This window comes from Pristis pectinata, chromosome 1 (assembly GCF_009764475.1).
Source record: "Pristis pectinata isolate sPriPec2 chromosome 1, sPriPec2.1.pri, whole genome shotgun sequence".
Classification (NCBI taxonomy): Eukaryota; Metazoa; Chordata; class Chondrichthyes; order Rhinopristiformes; family Pristidae; genus Pristis; species Pristis pectinata.
In genome coordinates this window covers 9,533,158-9,557,388 of record NC_067405.1, presented here as the reverse complement: position 1 = coordinate 9,557,388, position 24,231 = coordinate 9,533,158, and the positions used below count along the sequence as shown (strand labels likewise).

The 24,231-nt window shown below is 42.2% G+C and overlaps 1 protein-coding gene across 1 annotated transcript in view; it reads left to right on the top strand.

Moving 5' to 3' along the window:
* The window catches only part of slc49a4 (solute carrier family 49 member 4), a 73,517-nt gene that overhangs the window by 8,321 nt on the left and 40,965 nt on the right, over positions 1-24,231 (top strand). The window contains 2 exon segments of the mRNA XM_052016074.1: positions 16,322-16,415; positions 22,212-22,480. Of these exon segments, the coding sequence (XP_051872034.1) occupies positions 16,322-16,415; positions 22,212-22,480 (363 nt within the window).

The following is a 24,231-nucleotide window of genomic DNA, read 5'->3' as shown; positions in this document are numbered from 1 at the left end:
CCAGCGCCGACATAGCATGCCTACAACTTCCTAACCCATACGTCTTTGGAATGTGGGGGGAAACCGGAGCACCTGGAGGGAACCCACGCAGACATGGGGAGAACGTACAAACTCCTTACAGACAGCTGCCTGAATTGAACCCAGGTTGCTGGCGCTGTAAAGCGTTACGCTAACCGCTACACTACCGTGCCTCACTATAGGGGGATCACATTAAAATTGCTGTACCAGCATTGTGTATATCATGACAACAGATTTCTAAACATCTGAGAAGAAATAGGTCCTTGTTTTTACACCTTGTGAAGGAGGTGTAAAAATGCATCATCTCACCTTTGTTCGGATTAAACTCATCTGCCATTTCTATGCACAAATTTCTAACTGATCTATATACTGCTGTATCCTTGGACAACTTTCATCACTATTCCACAACTCCACCAATTTTCATGTCATTTGCAGCCTTAATAATCAGGCCACCTACATTTTCATCCAAATCATTTATATATTATTATAAACACGAGAGGTCCCAGCAATAATCCTTATGGAACATCACTTAGAAAAACACCCCTCTACCATTACCCTCTGTCTTCTATAACCAAGCCAATTATTCAAGCCAAGTTTCTTTCCACAGATGCTGCCTGACCTGCTGAGTGTTTCTAGCATTTTCTGTTCTTATTTCAGATTTGAACCATAGAACCATACAGCACAAAACAGGCCCTTCGGCCCACCATGTTGTGCCGACCATCAGACCACCCTCCCACTACCTAACCCCTTCCTCCCGCATATCCCTCTATCTCACGTTCCTCCATATGCTTATCCAACAAGCTCTTGAACCTGTTCAATGTATCTGCCTCCACCACCACCCCAGGCAGTGTATTCCATGCACCAACCACTCTTTGGGTGAAAAACCTCCCTCTGACATCTCCCCTGAACCTCCCACCCATAACCTTAAAGCCATGACCTCTCGTCTTGAGCATTGGTGCCCTGGGAAGGAGGCGCTGACTGTCTACTCTATCTATTCCTCTCAATATTTTATATACCTCTATCATGTCTCCTTTCATCCTCCTCCTTTCCAGTGAATAAAGCCCGAGCACCTTAAGCCTCTGCTCATATTCAATACCCTCCAATCCAGGCAGCATCCTGGTAAATCTCCTCTGCACCCTCTCCAATGCCTCCACATCCTTCCTATAATGAGGCAACCAGAACTGAACACAGTACTCTAAATGTGGCCTAACTAGAGTTTTGTAAAGCTGCATCATAACCTCGCGGCTCTTAAGCTCAATCCCGCGACTTATGAAAGCCAACATCCCATTGGCCTTCTTAACTGCTCTTTCCACCTGTGAGGCAACTTTCAATGAACTGTGAATATGAACCCCCAGATCCCTCTGCTCCTCCACACTGCCAAGTACCTTGCCGTTTACCCTGTACTCTGCCCTGGAGTTTGTCCTTCCAAAGTGTACCACCTCACACTTCTCCGGATTGAACTCCATCTGCCACTTGTCAGCCCAGCTCTGCATCCTATCAATATCCCTCTGTAAGCTCTGACAGCCCTCCACACTATCCACAACACCGCCTATCTTAGTGTCGTCCGCAAACTTACTAATCCAGCCCTCCACCCCCTCATCTAAGTCATCTATAAATATCACAAAAAGTAGAGGTCCCAGAACCAATCCCTGCGGGACACCACTAGTCACTGCCTTCCAATCCGAGGGCACTCCTTCCACCACAACCCTCTGCTTTCTACTTGCAAGCCAATTCCTAATCCACACAGCCAAGCTTCCTTGGATCCCTCGGCCTCTGACCTTCTGAAGAAGCCTACCATGAGGAACCTTATCAAATGCCTTACTAAAATCCATGTAAACCACATCCACCACACTGCCCTCATCAATCTTCCTGGTCACCTCCTCAAAGAACTCTATCAGGCTTGTGAGGCAAGATCTTCCCTTCACAAAGCCATGCTGGCTGTCCCTAATCAGTCCATGATTCTCTAGGTGTTCATAAATCCTATCCCTTAGAATCCTTTCTAACAGCTTACCCACCACAGACGTGAGACTCACCAGTCTATAATTCCCTGGCCTATCCCTATTACCTTTTTTGAACAAGGGGACCACATTCGCAATCCTCCGGCACCACCCCCGTAGACAACGAGGACTCAAAGATCCTTACCAGCGGTTCAGCAATCTCCTCCCTAGCCTCTCGTAGCAGCCTGGGGCAAATCCCGTCAGGCCCCGGAGATTTATCTGTCTTAATATTATTTAACAACTTCAACACATCCTCTCTCTTGATATCAACAACCTCGAGAACATTACCCCTACCAGCACTCCCTTCCGTGTCATCAAGACCCCTCTCCCTGGTGAATACCGAAGAGAAGTACTCATTCAGAACTTCTCCCACTTCCGCCGCCTCCAGGCAAATTCTCCCACCTTTGTCCTTAATCGGACCTACCTTCACCCTAGCCATCCTCCTACCCTTCACGTACTTGAAAAAGGCCTTGGGATTTTCCTTAACCCTACTAGCCAAAGCCTTTCATGTCCCCTTCTAGCTCTCCTCAGCCCTTTCTTAAGTTCCTTCCTCGCTACCCTATATTCCTCACGGGCCCTGTCTGAACCTTGCTGCTTATACCCCACGTATGCTACCTTCTTCTCCCTAACAAGTCTTTCCACCTCTCTCGTCACCCATGGTTCCTTCACCCTGCCATTCCTTCTCTGCCTCACCGGGACATATTTATCCCTAACATCCTGCATAAGATCCCTGAATATCGACCACATCCCCATGGTACATTTTCCTTCAAAAAGGACATCCCAATTTACACTCCCAAGTTCTCTCCTTATAGCCTCGTAGTTAGCCCTTCCCCAATTGAAAAACCTCTTGTCCTCTCTGCACCTGTCCCTGTCCATGACAATTTTAAAGGTTATGGAGCAATGGTCACTGTCCCCCAAATTCTCACCCACCAATAGATCCTTCACCTGTCCCGGTTCATTTCCTAAAACTAGATCTAACATGGCATTCCCTCTAGTCGGCCTGTCAACATACTGCGTCAGGAATCCCTCCTGGACACATTTAACAAATTCTGTCCCATCTAAACCTTTGGCACTAAGCAGGTTCCAGTCTATATTTGGGAAGTTGAAGTCTCTCATTATAACGACCCTGTTATTTCTGCTTCTCTCCAAACACTGCCTGCCAATCTGCTCCTCTATATCTCTACTGCTACCGGGGGGCCTATAGAATACTCCTAGTAGAGTAACTGCTCCTTTCTTGTTCCTTAACTCCACCCATACGGACTCTAGAGATGATCCTTCTATAACATCCATCTTTTCCACAGCCGTAACAGTGTCCCTGATCAGTATCGCCACCCCTCCACCTCTTCTCCCCCCTTCCCTATCCCTCTTAAAACACCGAAAACCAGGAATATTCAATATCCACTCCTCTCCTAACGTCAGCCACGTCTCAGTAATAGCCACGATATCATAGTCCCCCATACTTATCCAAGCCCTCAGTTCATCCCCCTTATTCCTGACACTTCTTGCATTTAAGTAAACACACTTCAGTCCATCTACCTTACTACTTTTACAGCCTGTATTCTGCTTCTCCTTCCCCAAAGCCTCTCTACCTGTTTGATCTAACTTTTCCCCATTCCCTTCTTCCTTTGACCTACTCCTCCGGTTCCCTTCCCCCTCACAAACTAGTTTAAACCCTCCTGTACCACCCTAGCAAATCTCGCCGCAAGGATATTGGCCCCCTTCTGGTTCGGGCGTAACCGGTCCTCTCTGTACAGGTCCCACCTTCCTGAGAAGAGATCCCAATGATCCAGAAATCTAAAACCCTCCCTCCTGCACCAACTTCTCAGCCACACATTTATCTGCCACCTCCTCCTATTCCTACCTTCACTATCACGTGGCACTGGCAGCAATCCTGAGATTGCTACCCTTGAGGTCCTGTTCCTCAATTTTCTGCCTAGCTCCCTGAACTCACTCTTCAGGACCTCATCCCCCTTCCTACCTATGTCATTGGTGCCAATATGGAGCACAACTTCTGGCTGCTCTCCCTCCCACTCAAGAATTCTGTGGACCTGATCAGTGACATCCCAGACCCTGGCACCTGGGAGGCAACATACCATCCGGGATTCATGCTCACTGCCACAGAACCTCCTGTCTGTTTCCCTGACTATCGAGTCCCCTATCACTACCGCATGTCTCTTTCCCACCCTTCCCTTCTGAGCAGCAGCAGCAGTACCAGTCCCAGTGCCAGAGACCTGGTAACTGCAGCTAGGCCCCTGCAGGTCATCCCCCTCAACAGCTTCCAAGGCAGAAAACTTGTTACTGAGGGGAACAGCCTCCGGGGCTCTCTGTCCTGTCTGCCTGCCTGACTTCTTCTTCCTCTTCCCTCCCCTGACAGTCACCATTCTATCTGCCTCCTGAACCTCAGATGTACCTACCCTAAGGGGGGTGACTGTCACCTGATTCACTGTGTCTACATAACTCTCTCCCTCCCTTATGCTGCACAGTGTCTGTAGCTGCGACTCCAGCTCATCAACTCTGAGCCGAAGTTCGTCCAGCCTCAAGCACTTACTGCAGATGTGGCCATCTTGGACCGCAGCAAGGTCCATGAGTTCCCACATCAAACAGCTGCAGCACACCACCATGTCCTCCATCTGACTACCTTTTTTTTCCCTAGTTAGTCCCACCTACAAATCTATAATGACCAAAAGCTAAACCTTGCCTTTACCTACTTACCAGCTACTTACCCTCCTTGCCCCTTCACGCCGAAGATTTTTTTTGGTTGACGCAAATTTATTGTTTGCAATTGGTAACTGAGTCTTCGGCGTTTAGCTTTAAAGTTGCAGGATATCTTTTGTAGTATTAAGAGAATAATTAATAAGTGAGCACATAAAATTAAGTTTAAGTAGTTCTATCTTATTGTGGTGTTGGGTGCTGGGTTTTCTGGTTTTGGTTTTAATTTTTTTTTAAATTTTATTTACAGCGTGGTAACAGGCCCTTCTGGCCCAATGAGTCCGCGCCGCCCATTTTAAACCCAAATTAACCTACCCGTACATCTTTGCAATGTGGGAGGAAACCGGAGGAAACCCACACAGACATGGGAGAATGTACAAACTCCTCACAGACAGCAACGGGAATCGAACCCTGATCGCTGGCGCTGTAATAGCATCGCGCTAACTGCTACGCTGCCATGCCGCCCCTAAAAATGAAATTTAATTGTGTAAGATTGAGTGTTCTGATATTTATAAAGGAAAACACCATACATTACTTGATTTCTATAACTGAAAATTACTCAGCAGTCACAAGTGGCGTATGTTCCAGAAATTATTAAATGTGGTGGGTTTCCATATTTGCAATAGATCTGTCATGCACTGGAAAAAGTCCTTCCTTCCCATTCACATACTTTTTATTTTTCCATAGGGCCAGTTCTAATTATGAAACCATATAACTGCTTACTGCTTTCATTTTTATAACATTTAACAATGCACCAAAATAATGTGAAAGAATCAATGAAAGCTGACATGTTACAAGAGTCACTATGAGTGTTGTACCCATTCTCCAAGCCTTTGATATATTATGTAATAAAATATTCACATAACTCCTGGAGTTCTGCAATGCTTGTTTTGCAATGTTTTTCTTCCTCCAACTAAGTGTTTCTGTCATTATTATCTGAAGCCTACATGTGATACTTTAGTGATTATTAATATCCTTTTAGAATGTCAATGTATGGCTATGATAAGAATAAGAAGACAAAGTTATAGTACACTGGAAAATCTGTTAACATGGAACCAATCTTGTTCAAAGTTTTTAGAGATATCTGTGGCTAAGTGAAGAAGGACGTATATTTATAAATAGTAAGGAAGGAAGAATTGTTTTCATGCCATAGGTTACAGTCATCCTAAGTTGCCTTGAGAAAGAAAGAACTTGTGTTAAATGTAGCTTGACCTTCCGGCATTCCAAAGTGCTTTAGAGCCACTTTGCACTATTGACCTGTATATCTTTCACAGTGGCTCAGATCTTCTGCTTAAAAAGCTGGAAGATCCAAGCGCAGGCTGAAGTGTAGCCTTTGCTCCACTTAAACCACCAACCCTAGGACACATGCGCCGCGTTAGTGGCCTCTTTGTGGAGCCTAACGAGGGAATGTAGACTCTCCGATTTCCTACCTCCTGGGTGGAAAAATCTGCCTGTTGAATCTGCTCCATTAGACCTGGTGCTATTAAACAGTCCTTTTGAAATGAATGGGAAGCAACAGCTTACAGAGGAATGCTAGGTAGTCCTTTCTATTTAAATCAGTTGCTCTTAAGTGTTTCTGAGGTTTTTAATTTTACAAAATGATTTTGATTGTTTGTTTTTAAATATTTTGCAGATGTTTTTGAACTCTGTAGATGCCAAAGACATTCAAATCAATAAATTTTAAGCAGCAGCTTTATAGCTGGTGTGCTTGAGGGCAGGGCCTCACCAGCTGTCAAAACCTTTCGGAAAGCTGGTCACGCGCTCAGAGAGGTTTTGTATGATCTTGCATTGGGCCCATGCTCTCCGGCTCTCAGTGTCTGGGATCATGTTGGAACCAGCAGCTTGGTCCAGGCTCAGGTGACTGTTTACTCACTGCCCCTATCCAGTATACAAAAACGTGATGGCCCCCAAAAATATGTACTTGTAGCAATTTCCAGCAATTTCTGTGTTTTTTTACACACATTTCCAGTATTTGCATTTTCTTTGCTTGCCTAATCTGCTTGTGATGTTGGCTGAGAACTAAGTATTGATTAAGCCAGTATTGTGCAGTGTGCTCCAACCACTTCAAGCTAGTTGCCAGATGATCTTTTATGCACTTCCAAGAGGGCAGCTGGGGCCCAGGTTTAAAGGTTGTTTGAAAGATGATGTCTCTGACACTGCAGTCTTCCCTCTGTAAGCTGATAATCTAGAATTTGAACTCTAATGTGAAGGTGAAATTCATAATCTTCTAATTTGAAGCAAATATGTTAGCCAGGTGCTACAAAAATGTTGTCATTGTTATTTCTTAAGACACTGTAGTGTAATGGTTTCATGCAACCTGTGTGGCCCAGTGGACTACTTGGACTTGATTTTGTAGCAAAGCATTAGCAGTTTTTCTTGGAGATATTGGAATTTCCCTGCATAAGTGACACGGTTTGGAATACCCTTGAATGTGAATGAAGAATTACAAACTTGCTGGCGGCTCTTCACTAGCTTGTTCCCCTTTGTGTTGATGTGCTGTAGGGGAAAGTTGTGATTGCTATTTGATTTAAGTTTCTCTAAGACTGGACTGGGGAGGATGTACTGGTTTCCTTTCCAATTATTGGATGCGTTTTGGTATTTATATAACCAATTCAAATTCTCAGATTACTGTGGAGAATTTAAACTCAATTCCTCTGGAACATTAATCTAGTTGCAAAACCACTCCTTTCTTGGACAGTTCCATGGGGTTGAGGTTGACTTACTTCCACTCTGGTTTTGTGGATTCTGAGGTGGCTAATGAGGTCAATGTGTATCAACAACAGTGATGAGATGGAGTACAGGAAAGAGATCACAAACCTTATGTCATACTCAAGACAAAAGAGCTGGTGGTTGACCTGAGGGAGCAGGACCGGGGTGAACACAACCCTGACTTCATCAATGGAGCTGCTGTAGGGATGGTTGACAGCTTCAAATTCCTCAGCATCCATATCACCAACAACCTTTTCCTGGTCTCTCCACACTGATGTGGTGATCAAGAAAGTACATCAGCATATGTACTTTCTTAGACGTCTGTGAACATATGGCTTGTCCATGAGGATTCTCTCGAACTTCTACAGGTGTGCTGTAGAAAATATCCTGACTGATTGCATTTCAGCTTGGTATGGCAACTGCTTTGCTCTGGATTGTTGGAACCTGCAGAGAATGATAAGTATTGTCCAGTCCAATACGGGCCCATCACTTCCTTCCATCCAGTCCATCTTCACAGTGCATTGCATCAAGAAGGCTAACAGCATCGTTAAGGATATCTACTGTCCTGGCCTTTTCTTTTTTTCTGTCTCCTACCTTCTAGGAGAAGATGCAAGAACTTGAAAGCCAGGATGACCAGACTCAAGAACAGATTCTTTCCCAGCTAACAGACTTCTGAATCAATCACCTCTTTCACACCCCCTTCCTGGTGTTGCTGCCATGTTTTCAAACCTTTAATTCTATCTCTTCTGTTATTGTCACTTTAGCATTTCTTTTTGCGCTAGTTTACACTACCATACAGCATTCTGTTGTTTTTGCACTCGTTTTATTTATTGTTGCATTTATTATTGCTATGTATACTATTTATGAGCATGCAAGCAAGGACTTTCATTGCACCCTGGTTCACATGACAGTAAACTAATCTGAATTGTAGATTCTTCTGCAGATAGAACATAAGATGGTATATGGGGTGGGTGGGTCCGTAGCTTGTCAGCTGGTGAGCTCCTTCTGCTGTTTACACAGGGCTTCGAAGTGCTTCCAATGCCTGGCCTCAAGGTTGCCAATACCATCCTAAATGCTCCTCCTCCATTTTAAGTGGTCATAAGCCAGAGGTTCCTGGGAGTCAGAGGGGATATTGCATTTCTTCAAGAGAGCTTTGAGTACATCCTTGAATTCTTTTCTCTCTGCCTTCCACGACAGAGCATGGAATAGTGTCTGGTCAGGAGTTTGATGTAAGGCATGGGAATGATGTGACCATCCATTGTTGCCAACTATGTTTAACTACGCCCTTAATGCTGGGCTGTTGGCCTGGAAAAGGATGCTAAATATATGCTGATATATTTAGAAGTTCTTGTGGTGACAGGATTGGTGGTAATTTTCCAGTGCCTTGAGGTGCCTTACAGGTAGTCCTGGTCTCAAAAGCATACTAGAAGGCTGCCTGATAGACCATGAAACACAAAAGAGACTGATAGACCATGAGTTTTGTGACGTCTGAAGTCTTGATGTTCAAATACCCTTTTTCTTCAGTCAACTGAAGGCTGTGCTGGGGCATTGATGGGGGTGGTGAATTTTATTATCGACGTCTGCCTTCGCCGAGAGGTGGCTTCTGAGATGTGGAAAGTGGTCCATGTTTTCAGTCAAGTCCCCTTGGTAAACTTTTATTGTCGGAGGGAAGTGTGGTGCAGCGCAAGCAGGTTGTGGAGGACCTTGGTCTTGTGAATGTTGACTGTAAAGCCATGCTTTGGTAATGAGTCAACTATGACTTGGAGCTTGGCTTCCGAGTGTATGCAAACGCCATCATCGTCTGCATGCTGCACTTTGAATACTGAGGTTCAGGTGACCTTGATTCATCATTGCAGCAAGAAAGATTGGGAAAAGTGTTGGGGTACTTGTTTGACACCAATCTTAACTGAAATTGGTTTTGTTGTAGACCCTTTGTTTAGTATTATGTGGAACACACATAAGATGGAGACACATTTCTTGGGCAGCCAAATTTGAGGAGGATATTCCAAAAATCCATCCCAATCACTAGAGTCAACTGCTTTTAGTGAAGTCAAGGTGTATAGTGACTAGTCCTACTCCCTGCATTGTTGCATGGTGAAAATCATGTTCAATATGCCATGAGATGGACAGAATCCATACTGTGATTCGGGGAGCAGCTCTTTAGCCATTGAGAGGGGGTGGTTGAGTCAAGTCATTGAGTTTATTGTTGTATGCACAAGTACAATGAGGTACATGCACAATGAAAAGCTTGCTTGAAGCAGCATCACAGACATGTAGAACCCTTGTAACAACTTTCCCTTTGGAGGACTATATTGCATCTTTCAGAGTGTGCCTCCTCTCTATTTACCACAGTTAGATGTACAGACGGCCATGATTACAGCATCTCTGAGTTCCTTCTGCATATCATCATCACCATCCTCCCAGATGTGGACGATGAGATTGTGGACTTGTGACTGAAGCTCATCATGGCTGAGTGTTAAGATTTCATCAGGAAAGCTGTCTGCTCCTGAGGCCTTGTTATTTTGCAGTTAGGGTATGGCCTTCTCAACTTGTTTGTCAGGAGTGGCAGCAAGGCAAGCCTGAGTATGCTGCTGTGGGATTGAGCCCAGGTCTCTTACCTCAAGGACAGAGTCTTAGTTGGGGAGGTCTCTGAAGTGCATGTTCCTACCAGCTGATGTTTACTGCCTCTTTGTCCCTGATGAATTCGTACTCATTCTTGGTTGCTCCACCAGTAACATTGAGTTCAAGCCAGAAATAACTGAAGGTTTAAAACAGTTGAGAAAAGGCATTTATTATTTGTTAAGTTGAATTAATCATGACCGTATTACATCAATGTCTTTGTTTCGCCTTCATTTAAGCTTGGCTTGAAGTCACACAGGCAGAGTACAATCAGATGTAGTTGTGTGGCTTTTAACTTCAGATACACTTCCCACGTTATGCCGTTCTTGACTTCAGGTGTGACACTATTGAAATCTGAACATCAAAGCCAATTTATATGTCAAAAAGTAAAAAAAGCTGCAAATGGTAGAAATCTGAAATAAAAACAAAAATGTTGAAAATGTTCGTCAGGTCAGGTTGCATCTGTGATGAGAGGGGAAGAGTTAACATTTCTGAATTACAATGACATGTCATCAGTCTGAAACATTAACTCTTTTCCTCTCCACAAATGATCTTGGCAGATAGTGTAGTGGTTAGCATAACACTATTACAGTGCCAGCGACCCAGGTTCAATTCTGCCACTGTCTGTAAGGAGTTTGTATGCTCTCCCCGTGTCTGCGTGGGTTTCCTCTGGGTGCTCCGGTTTCCTCCCACATTCCAAAGACGTACAGGTTAGGAGCTGTGGGCATGCTATGTTGGTGCCAGAAAAGTGGCGACTCTTGCGGGCTGCCCCCAGCACCTTCTCAGTAACGCAAAAAGACACATTTCACTGTGTGTTTCAATGTACGTGATCAATAAATAAATATTTTATTTCCAGAATTGCATATTTCTGTGTCGGTAAGTTCAGTCCAAGTCAGTTGTAGTTCACTTTTGCCAAATTATCTTGTATTGTGCTTCCCCTCCCAATAACCTTCCATTGTGCTTGACTTGTCTTCATTTTGAGTGAGTTGCTGCCTTTGTACTGTTGAGACTAGTCACTTGTACATAAAATGGGTGCAAAATATTTAATTGCACATTGTTAGACTAAGTCTCTCAAAACTTCTTCCTACTTTGGTGTTTCAACTTTCCTTACTCTTATCATTTTATGCATTACAGTAAATTAGCAATGAAATCTATTCTTTTATTTGTCCCTTCATCTTTGGTTAATCCTCTGTGTTGCTCAGGGTGTCCTAATTTTTCTAGGCTTTTACTTCCTAATTGTTGCTTGGCAGGTATGTCAGGATCGGTATAGCAGGTGAGATCACCAAATAAGTAACTACAGCCCCATATAGATTATTCTAGCTCAGGATCCAGTTCTACACTTTGCTACCTCTTACCAGCCACGATTTTTAATCAATTCATAATTCTTTACTGTGTGAATGAGATGTTGAATTGTTAGACTGAAGGATAGCGCGAGTGTGTCGTGGCCAAAATTTTTCATTGGCTGGATCACATCAGGCATAAGAAAAGTTTTGCTGAAGTGAAATCTTGATGGTACATTGGCACTAGTGTATTGTCACTAGTTTGATTGTTTTTTCCCCAGCTGGGGATCACTTTGATTATTTGATACGTTGGATTATTCCTAAAGACAGTTGTGGAGGCCACACCCTTGCTGCCTTTTTAGCCCATATTCGCCCTTCCATCTGAGAGCGTTATGTCCTTCATCTAGTTGGGTGATTCTCCCATGAGTCACTAGCTAGAGTGATATGTTGCTATACTACATTGCACCTTTTAAGCTGTGAACATCCATATCTAATTATATCCAAGTCCTCCTGTTTTTTTTTTCAGATGTTGTGGATCATCTTGTTGTGCTGTTGTCAAACCTATTCCAAAGATTTTGCAACCCACAGGCAAAGGCAGTGAAGTTGTCGTCTGGTGGTCTGACCTCTACCTTGCAGAGGCCAGATGCCAGCTCTCAGATACCGCCACATATCTACCCTAGGACCATGACCCCACCAATGAACATCAGGCCAACATTTCCCAGCCCGTCATGGATCATATCAGAAGATCTCCCCTCCACATCCTACAGCCTGAGTGCCCTAATCCTGCATGCCCACTTCTGTCTCCTACCCAAGATCCACAAATAGGACTGTCCATTGTTTCTGTCTTCACTGGGATCACTCTCTCCGTGACTCCCTGGTTCGTTCATCTCTGCTCACCCACCCCTCTGCATCCCCTGGCACTTTCCACTGTAACCATAAGAGGTGGAAAACTTTTCCCTGTACCACCTCCCTCACCACCATCCAGGGTCCCAAAGCAGCCTTTCCAGATCAAAGATTCACGTGCACCTCCTCCACCTTGTCTACTGCATTTGGTGCTCTCAATGTGTCCTCCTTTACATCGGCGAGACCAAGTATAGACTAGGTGACCATTTTGCAGAACACCTAAGCTCTATCCTCAATGGCCAACCTGACCTCCCAGTTGCATGCCATTTCAACTCCGCTTCCCATTTCCACAAAAACCAGTCAGTCGTCTGCCTTCTCCACTGCTAGGAGGAGGCCAAACACAAACTAGAAGAACAGCACCTTGTATTCTGCTTGGGTAATCTATAACCCAATGGTATTAACATCAAATTTTCCAGTTTCAGGTAACCCACACTCCTTGTGCTCTCTTTCCTTCTGGTTCCCTCCTCACTGTCCATTTTCATTCCCCTCCTCAATCTGGTTACATCTGCCCATCATTCCCCACCTCACCTGGCTCCACCTATCACCTGCCAGCCTCTGCCTCATCCCTCCCTCTTACCTCTTTATACTGCTATCTCCTCTCTCCACTCTCAGTCCTGATGCAGGATCTAGACTTGAAAGAGGATGGCCTCTGGTTTCAGGGAGCAGTTAAGAGTCATGTGAGGGCCAGATCAGGGAAGGTTGCCAGATATCCTTCCATTAAAAACATTTGTAAATCAGATGGTGTTTGGAAATGACATGCCATATATAGGGGCATTTTTCACGATTACCATTGCTGATACTTATTTCTTTTCTCAGAGTTATTAGTTGAATTTAAATTTCATAGCTTCTGTAGTGTAATTTGAACTTATTTCTGCAGATCATTAACCCAATTCTCTGGATTACTGTACTACCATACTGATTTGGCTCATCATTTTCTAATTGGTGTTTTCATTCCCATTGAAACATAATTTATAGTGAAAGGAATGATGGTGGTTATTTTTAATATCCTTCCATAACTATTTGTTAACCTCCTGGAGATCTAAATAAGTTGTCGAAGTTGCTACACTATACTTCTGCTTGTTTTTTATTTCTATTCTGTATACATCAGAACTCTGCCTTGTCTCCTATTCCTAGCCATTTCTGTTTGTTCGCAATTTCTTCATGATTCAGACTCGTCTTTCTCAATGTACTGTTTCCTTTCCCAATTCTTATAATGATTCTCTGATCATATTGTCTATTTATGGTGGAAAAATCCCACTGGCATAATTCTGTTGATACATTATTATGTTAAAGATGAGCTTCAATCTCAAAGTGCGTGTCCCTACATAATTCATTTTCTGAGTATTACATGCAGTCAGGTGATGTGGGATTTATCTAGTTGGGCTGTATAAGTGGATGTATTCTTTTCTAGTTCTGCTGTTGTTATTTGCTTTTTTTAATATATAAATTTCATTGTTGTGTGAAGCTTGCACTCTTTGCACCTCAAATATCAGTATGAAGTTTGTTCCCTCTTCTTTCACATGTCCTCTCCTAATACCCAAGTATCTGTGGATGTCCGACCAAATGTGACATCCATTTTTATTTAGCTTCTTCAACCTTATTGCAGTGTTAACAGAAGTACCCATTATAGCACATGTATTTTCTTTCCCTTTTTGAATAGCCATTTTCACATTGGTCTCTCCCCCAATTTAACAATTAATGCTGAAATTTCTGAGTTAGTCTTCCATGTTTCCTTTCCCTACCCATGTGAATTTGACCAAAACGTCTGTTGAATAGGTGTGAAAATCCCTTGATGGTTGGATGCTGATTATGGGACAAAAAAAAGTGCCTGCAAACTTGGCAAAATAATCTGCTTTATTACTTAAAAAATGATTAAAGTGCATATGCTGACCTTGAAGGTTTGTATAAGGTCATTGAACATTATGGGTGCTTTTTCCAAGTCCTTCCAGCTTGATGTATGACAATAATCTCCATTGCTCTACTAATTCTCCTCCTCCTGCTTTAGTGTGTCTGAAGGGCTTGTGGATCTTCTGTTTTCTACCACCTCAGCCCATGTGACCTGTTTAAGTATTTTCCAGGTTGGATTTACTTCTTTCATGACTGCCAACAGTCTCTGCAACCACAAGCACCCACTTTCTTCCATCAATCCCCCAGGGGTCCAGGCTGGATTACTTAGTGACATCTGCTCAGGGTATTAGCACCCTGTTGTTTCCATCCAGCTGATCAGCAGCAGTTGGTAACAGCTGAATCCAAAATTAATTCAGATGTGCAAGGTTGGCAGGGTGTCTATATTTTAACCATCAGGCATAGTTTAACTGTGCAGGTATCAAATCACAAAGCATCTGCTGATGTATTTAACTTAAATGCATGGAACTAAAACAATACTTAGTAAATTTTGAACCATCCACTATATCTTCATTTTGAATTCTTCCACTTTCTATATATATATGGACCCCTCTGATCAGTTAAGAGAAGAAATAGATGCAAAGGCTTCTTGGTGCAGCATGTGGGGAATGGGTGTTCCACAACTACACATTGGATGTGTCATTTCCAAGCTGTGCTTGTGGCCCTTGACTTTTTTCACTGCTTGTTCCATTATCGCAGACTTCGAAACTTCCTTGTACCATAAAACTCAGATAATCCGGTAAGCGACCATTCAGAGATGCCAATGGTTAGCCATCTGGCTCACCTGGATAATGTTTCCTTCCAGCTTGCTGGAGCCCTGGTTCCACAATCTGCTGGAGGAATTCAGCAAGTCAAGCAATGTCTGTGGGAGAAAAGGAATTGTCAACATTTCGGGTCGAAACACTGCATCAGGACATGTTCTCATTTCCTTTCTTCCCACAGATGCTGCTTGACCTGCCGAGTTCTTCCAGCAGATTGTTTGTGGCTCTAGATTCCAGCATCTGCAGTTGCTTGTGTCTCACTGGTTCCCACATTTGCTTTAAACTTTTAAATTGGTAAATTGGCTTCTTATCGTCACATTATGGTGGGCCGAAGGGCCTGTTTTGTGCTGTATGGTTCTATGTACAGAGGCACAGTGAAAAACTTTGTTTTGCATGTTATCCATACAGATCATTTCGTCACAGCAGTGCATTGAGCTAGTACAAAGGAAAAATAATAGCAGAATGCAGAAAGTAGTGTTACAAATGCAGAGAAAGTGCAGTGCAGACAGACAATAAGGTGCAAGGCCATAAAAAGATAGATTATGAGGTCAAGAGTCCATCTTATCGTACAAGGGGACCATTCAGTAGTCTTACAACAGTGGGATAGAAGCTGTCCTTGAGCCTGGTGGTACACGCTTTTGTATCTTCTGCCCAATGGGAGGGGGGAGAAGACAAAATGTCTGGGGTGGGCAGGTTCTTTGATCATGTTGACTGCTTTACCGAGGCAGTGAGAAGTATAGACAGAGTCCATGGAGGGGAGGCTGGTTTCTGTGATGGAGTGAGCTGTGTCCACAACTCTCCAGTTTCGGGCAGAACAGTTGCCATACCAAGCCATGATGCATCCAGATAGGATTGAGAAATCTATTACAATAAAATGTAACATCTAAAAACAGCAAATTATAAATGTGTTCTTGTATTAATATGAATAACATTCAACGGTCCAGCACCACCAAATTCCCCAGCAGACTTGGTTAGAACATAGAATAGTACAGCACAGGAACAGGGCCTTCGGCCTACAATGTCTGTGCTGGGCGTGATGCCAAATTAAACTAATCCCTTCTGCCTGCACATGATCCATATCCCTCCATTCTCTGCATATTCGTGCCTATTTAAAAGCCTGTTGAGCACGACTATCGTATCTGCTTCCACTACCTCCAGAGTTGTAGAGTTATCAGAGTTCTACTGTAGCTTCTGTGACTGTCCCCTCCTGTGGGACTAGATTGGTGAGGACCCTGATCATTGGGCCTGTATCCATGCTGTATTGCTCTGTGACTCCCACCATTGAGATGGTTTGTGGGAGATTAGAGAGAAGAACTTTATTTGCAATTTTCTTCTGCTGTTACTGTGCAAGTGTGCTCTATTTTGTTATGTATTTTGTTGTATTATTCATTTTTGATTTTAAATTTTGCTTTCTTCACAGGCCTGAGACTAACTGTGGTTCTCACTGCCTCATTAATGATGATTGGCACCTTACTGAGGTGTATTCCCATAAATAATCAATTAATCAAAAGATGGTAAGTTGATGCTCAATATATAGTGGCTATTTGTGTGAAGTGAGATAATTTGTCAGCATTTTGTAACTAACTTTATGGAAAATTAGAACGTGTGCATGTAATGATTTAATGCTCCAAGACCACGCAAGTGATGTAGCATAATGACTTGGTGAACTTTGGAATTCTGTGGCTCAGTAGTCACAGTCTTCAGAGAATTCCTTCTTCAAAATTAACATCACAAGATGAAAGCAAAACTGATGGTTGCCTGACATTGTTCAGTAATTTCCAAGAGATATGAGTTAACAGAATGGGATTTGGAATTTCTTGGAATGAAAATCATGTCTTTATATTACTTCTGATGTGGCTCAAATTAGACTTTTAACAAATGCAACAGAACAAGCAACCTTTTAGCTGAGTGCTGAGGGTTCATATTTAAAGTAAATGAATTTTGAAACCTAATTATAGCTCCAAACAGTTGGACAAGAATGATAAAACCTGTATATTAAAATCCCAGTATCTTGATATTTGCTTTTGTTTAATGTATTGAATTAAATTTGACCTTAATTTTAAACAAAGGCAATAATATTCCTTTTATCTGCACCAACCTGAGTATGTGTGAAAGTTTCAGTTAATATTTAATCTGAATGAATATTTATAAGTATATAGAGAAAGTAGATTTGTAGCGTAAAACAAAACTATATTATACAATTGTGTTCTTGGATTTGACATTCATTAAAGGTTTTAGTATTAAATTATGTCCTTTAAAGGATTGTGTAATCTTAAGTACAGACATGATTGATTTTATGGCTCATCTAATGAGTCTATCAGTTACTATGTCCTAAGAGTTTTTTGTTATTTAATTGATGTTAACTACCTTGCACTTCCTTCTGTAGTAACCACTTGGGAGTATCTAGAAAATGCTGACTGTATTGTATGTGACAATAAGATCTGCTCAAAATCCAAAGAACATTATTTCTGAGGTTAATACATCAGATGAAGTTTGTTCATTGTTGCTGAGTCTAAATCCTGGAACTCCCATTTCAAATGCACTGCAGAAGCATGTTTATCTGAGGTACTGCAGCAGCTCAAAGTGCCTTTACCAATGTGTTCTTGAGGACAATTAGGGATAAGCAATAAATGATGACCTTGACAGTGATGCCCACAAAGTGTCAATGAAATAATTAATAATGCAATATAAAGAAGAATCTTAATAACATCAAATAGAGGGCAGAAATAGAGCATACCTAATTTTAAAATGGCTATGTTGAACTTGCTGTTAAATATATGGGAGGGTGGGAGCAGTGATAAGAGAAAGAAGGTATCAAATGGATACACTTGGAAAGACTTCAGATATCAGACTGTGGCATGATCATCCCTCTGATAACATCACCTTACAAGGAGCTGTAGACTTTAATGATCTGATCCGAGCTGGTGGTGGTTTCTTAGTATGAAGAGAGTCCATTGTTGCAACTTAATGCTTTGGGAAGCTCTGAAAGGGGAAAAAAGTGCTTCACACAAAAGCGAAGCAAAATTTGCTTCAAAAATATTGATACCTTGCCTTTAGATATCTGGAATAGGCAGAGTGTACTGGATCCAAGATCTTTTGCTTTTGTTAATTGCTTTGTTAATTTTGTTAGTTAATTTTGTAAATTGGCTTTTATTAACAAAATGAAGTTAGTAAAAATCATTTTCTGAAGAAATTGTTAGGAAAGCAACGTGGACTTTAGGTGAGATGCTGGGTATCTGCAATGAATGGCTTGCTAACAATTTTTAATCATCTGCGAGGCACCAGGCCAGGAGTGTGATGGAACATTGTCCACTTGTCTGGGTAGGTGCAGCTCCAACAATGCTCGGCTGAACAGCACCAGCTCAGCAAGGCAGCCCACTTGACTGAGGAGTCCATCCACCACCTTCAACATTCACTCTCAGTACCTTGGGCACTCTCTACAACGCATACCATCTGCAAAGTGCGATGCAGAAACTCGTCAGGGCTTTGACAGAACAACCCCAAGCTGTCACCTCTACCATACAAGGATGAGGGTTGAAAGTACATGGAAATATCATCACATTCCATCTGATATTGTTGCTTTTCTGCATTTTGACCCAGAGTGAATAAAGAAACTGCTTACCCAACTGTGTGGGTGGGAGTACCTTGCCACTAGCTGCAGCAATTCAAGATTACTCACCACCATCTTCTTAAGGACAATTAGGAATGGCCAATAAATGTTTTCAAGGTCAGCAATGCCCATATCCTGTAAATGAGTAAAACAAATCCAAAGAGGAATGGGCACTGTGAAAGACTTGCCAAAACATTTCTGATACTACTGTCTTCTGGGGGTTAACTCTGAGTAAAAGCTACTCTTCCAAACTTTGATTTCACCATGCTCTCGAATTCATTGCACAATTTCTGAGGCAAAGCCCTGAGTCCTATGTTTGAATATGTGAGCACAAATTAGGAATAGGCAGCTCAGCTCCTCAAGCCTGCTTTGCCATTCAGTAAGATCATAGTTGATAAGATTATAAATTTAGCTCCACATTTCGGTCTGCTCACAGTAAGATATCTTTATTAGTCACACGTACATCGAAACACACAGGCAAGTGTCGCCAAATGTGGCGACACTTGCGGGCTGCCCCCAGAACACCCTATGCAAAAAGATGCATTTCACTGTGTGTTTCAATAAACATGTGACTAATAAAGATATCTTAAGTGTCGCCACGCTTCCGGTGCCAATGTAGCATGCCCACAACTTCCTAACCTGTACATCTTTGGAATGTGGGAGGAAACCGGAGCACCCGGAGGAAACCCACGCAGACACTGGGAGAATGTACAAACTCCTTACAGACAGCGGTCGGAATTGAACCCGGGTCGCTGGCGCTGTAGAGCGTTACGCTAACCACTACACTACCGTGTAGCCTTTTACTCCCTTATCACATTTCTATCTACTTTTGCGTTAAAAGTCCTCAGACTTTCTTTCCGTCCCACACCCACCACCACCCATTTCTGAAAGGCAAAAATTTGCCATATCTCGGTCTTACCTGGTGCATTGTGTACAGTTTTGGTTGTCGTCCCTAAAATATTATATGCTTGCCATGGAGGAAGTGCAGTAAAGATTCAATAGGGTGGTTCCCAGGATAGAAGATTTGCTGTATGAGGAAAGATTGAGCCAACTAGCCCTGTATTCTCTGGAGCCTCAAAGAATGAGAGGAGATCGCAATTAAATTTACAAAATTCTGATGGGGCTCAACATGAAAGATACTGGGAGAACGTTTCCTTGTGCTGAATGTAGAGCCAGGGGTATAGTCCCAGAATAAAGGATAGGCCATTTAGGCCTGATATGAGAAGAATCTTTGGATATGGTGAATCTTTGGATTTTTTTCACCCTGGAAGGCTGTGGAGGCTCAGTTACTGAGTTCTTTCAAATCAGAGTTGGGTAGATTTCTGAATATGGAGGGAATTAATGGATGTAGGGATAATGCAGGAGAATAACATTGAGATAGAATATCAGCCATGATCTTGATGAAGTGGAGGTCTCAAAAGTCCAATTGACCTACTCCTGCTTCTGTTTCCTATGCTCTCATGTTCTTAAATGGGCATTCTCTTATTTTTAAACAATGTCCTAATTTTACATTCTCCCACAGAGGAAACATCCTCCCCAGTACCACCCTTTCAAGTCACCTCAGGATCTTGCATGTCTCAATCAAGTCCCTTCCAAATTCTTCTGAACTCCAGCAGATAGAGTCAAGCCTGTCCAGTTTTTCCCCAAGAGACCACCTGCCCATTACAGCCATTAGTGTAGTAAACATTCTCCAAACTGCTTCCAATATATTTGTATCCTTCCTTAAATACTCTACACAGCACTCCATATGTTTTCTCACCAATTCCTATATAATTGAAGTATAACCTCCCTACTTTTGCTTTCATCAATAAATGATAACATTCTCTTGACTTTCCTAATTGCTTGCTCCAGCTGCTTCCTTGTCTTTTGCAAATCATGGTCTTGGACACCCTGATCCCTCTGCATGTTTGCTTGTTATCTTTGGCTTAAAAGATACTGACTTGCTGCCTCAAATGATTTTTAAAAAATCGTTACTTACTTTATAATGTTTCTTTTATGCCTTCTGTCTACTTAAAGCTAAACAAGTATTCACAGGAACATGTTTAAAATTGGAACTAAGCCATTCTCCTATCTTTCCTCCAACTGTTATTGCTAGTTTACTAGCTAACCTGAATTGGACTTGAAAGAACAGCCTGGTTCCCTAGAAGAAATTGAGACGAGATTCTGCAGTTGCTAGAATCTGGAGCAATACACACAAAATGCTGGAGGAACTCAGCAGGTCAAGCAGCATCTATGAACGGAAATAAGCAGTTAATGTTTTGGGTCGAGACCCTTTATCAGGACCTGATGAAGGGTCTGAACCCAAAACATCGACTGTTTCCTTCCATAGATGCTGTCTGACCTGAGCATTTTGTGTGTATTGCTCTAGAAGAAATTGTTCTATCTTGTGCTCCAGGTACAAGCTGGTTGGTTTAGTCTTAGTGCATCAGATCAGTTCAAGCAGCTTGTGACAATTTAAGGTGTATACATAAATTCCACTTCTCGTTGCTAGGCTTGGTGTTCTTTGTAAAATTTTATGTGTAGTTCCGGGTCTCTTAATGTTCTGCTGTTGCAGCCTGTGCCTTGGATGCCTTAACCTAAGTAAGAGGATTGGCTTTATGTGACATGTGTGCTCTCTTTGCTAGAAAGGAGGAGCTCTGCCTGAGTCTCTTCTCAGTAAATTCTTAGCACATAATCTAGCACTTGGCTGACCAAGTAAATCCCTAAGGTATTTGCATACAATGACTTAATTTAATTAACACCCAGTTTTATCATTAGGAAGTGATGTATAGAGGGAAGTGATCTTTTATTGTACAAGTGCACTTGGTTACTTGCATATTAACTGCTGCAGGGATGTAGCAGTTAATTATATATCACTTGCCAAGGTCATTTTGTCACACCAAATCACTTGCCCTACTTGTGTCAGTGACTACGATCTGGATCTATCATACTTCTCTAATGCTGAAGCCAACTTGTCACCTAAAATTTAAAGTGTATACAGGATCTTCACTGCTCTAAATTTTTGTCCCTTTTCAGATGCATAAATATACCTTGTTATTGAAATGTTCTGTTTGCTTTAAAAAGCTCCTCTCTATTTTGAATGGGAGCTTGGGAGGAAACATCAGTGGTACCTGGAGTTGAGTGCATTCCTCTGTGGTGTTTTGGGCTGTGCTTTCTTAATCAATGCTGAAATAATCTACTGATTTGTTAGCCCGTTACTGGGGAGTTTAGAGCATTATTGAGTTGCCATTTTGTTGGGAATGATAAAGTTGCTATTGTTCGTGCCAACCAAGGATGACTGAAACATTTTGAAAATGTTCTTGGCATTGTCCAAAACAATGTGTTTCCAAAAAGGCTATTTAAACTATCTGGCTTATTAGCAATGCAGGGGTAGTTCCAACAAATAAGCTTTTTTACTCTAATGCACCATTTATTTATTGGACTTATCCTTGGCTATTACAAACATTAAGACCTTGCATAAAATTCTAGAGCTGTTGGATTAATAGCTTGTCCTTTTTAGACCTTGTGGTTTTACAGAATTATGCATTGCTTCTGAAGAACTGATAATTTCAAAGTTCACTGCAAAACTACCTTTACTCATTTGGGCACATTTTAAAAGCAAAATGAAATTAATTTTATATTTGAAAATTATTTCATCAGTTGTACACACCGTGGATGTTGGCATCTATTTTCTGTTGTAATTTGTGTATTCTGTTTCTAGGTTGATCCACACAGGACAGCTGTTGAATGGATTAGCTGGTCCTGTTGTTGTGAATGCTCCTCCATTTCTTTCGACAACCTGGTTTGCACCAGATGAGAGGGCTACAGCCACTGCCATTGCATCGCTGTTCAACTACTTTGGAGGGGCTTGTGCGTTTTTGGTGGGCCCATTAGTAGTTCCAGCACCCAATGGTACTACTCCACTGCTTACTGCCTCCAGCCATAGCAATGACTCCATAAGGGATCATATCCAAGCATTGTTATATGCAGGTGAATAATATTAATCGTTTTTAAATGTTTCTATCATTTTTGTGTACACCTAAAGCATTATGTCCATGTTTGTGTACTGCAATTCAGGAAAGGTGTGAAGGCAGGATGGTTACAGGAGTCAAAGAGTAATACAGCACAAAAACGGGCCCTCTGGCCCAACTCATCTGTGCCAACCAAGATGCCTATCAAAGCTAGTCACATTTGCTAGCGTTTGTCACATATCCCTGTAAACATTTTTTATCTATGTACCTGTCCAAGTGTCTTTTAAATGTTGTTGTACCTGCCTCAACCACTTCCTCTATTGTGCTTGTTCCATATACGCACCACCCTCTGAGTGAAGAAGTTGCCCCTTTGGTCTCTTTTAAATCTTTCCCCTCTCACCTTAAACCTATGCCCTCTAGTTTTTGTTTCCCTTTCCCTGGGGAAAAAGACTGTATGTATTCACCCTATCTGTACCCCTCATGATTTTATACACCTCTATTAGGTCACTGCTCAGTCTCTTCTGCTCCAAGGAATAAATTCCTAACATAATCACCATCTCCCTATAACTCAGGACCTTGGTCCTGGCAACATTCTCGTAAATCTCTTTTGCACTCTTTCCAGCTTAATGACTTCTTTCCTATAACAGGGTAGCCAAAACGCTACATAATACTCCAGGTGCAGTTTCACCAACATTTTGTAAGTCAACATCCTGGGTGGTTTACTCATGATTCTAGGTTTGAGGAAAGTTAATTGCATGAATAGACCAGAGAAGTTGAAGTTGCTTTCCATAAATCTGATGGAGGTATTTAAAATTGCAAAGAGTCCAGACAGTAATTGGCAAAAAGGTGAAAAACCAGAGGATGTAGAACAAATATAATTATCTAAAGTGACTTGAGTAAAATATTTTTACGCAGCGAATAGTTTGAATCTGCCAGGGGTATTCGTACAATAGGTGATCTCATTGAACTACATGAAATTCTTACAGGACAGAATTGTTTTCTCCTGGTCGTAGAGTCCAGAGCTAGTTATCATAGTCTTGGGTTTATCAATTAGAACTGCACTAGAGACGAATTTCTTCATGTGGGTTGTAAACACAAAACTGGTATCTTTCTGACTAAGTGGAAAATTGCCTAGGTATGCCTTCTTCACAAACAGCTGGATAAATCCATTCTGGCAAATCACAGCTCAATCAGTCTGCTCTCAGACATCAGCAAAGTGAGGGTAGCTGTTGTCGACAGTGCTATTAAGCAGCATTTAATTATACCTAGTTTTGGCCTTCACCTGGACCATTAAGTTCCAGATCTCATCATAGCCTTGGTCCAAAGAGGTGAAAGTGAATGAATGTCATCGAGGCGGCATTTGTCCAAGTGTAGCATTGAGGCACCCTGATTAAAAGCTGGTTAATGGGCATCAAAGAGAAATTACTCCAGTGGCAAGACACAGCCTTCATAACAGATGATGATTGTGGTTGTCAGATTTCAATTATCCCAGCTCCAGGACATCATGGGGTAATGTCCTGAACATTAGAATTGGGGACATGTGCAATCAACAGCAAACTGTTAGTTTTATTTACTACAACTCAAATGAAGTAGTCGATGCCTGCAGCTTTCTGGCATGGGCTGATAAGTGGCAAGTAACATTTGTGCCACAAAAGAGCCAGGCAATGGCCATCTCCAGTAAGAGAGAGTCTGACCACCTACCATTGGCATTACCATCACCACAGTACCTTACAAGTCTCTGTTAACCAGAAACTCAACTGGTCAATAGAA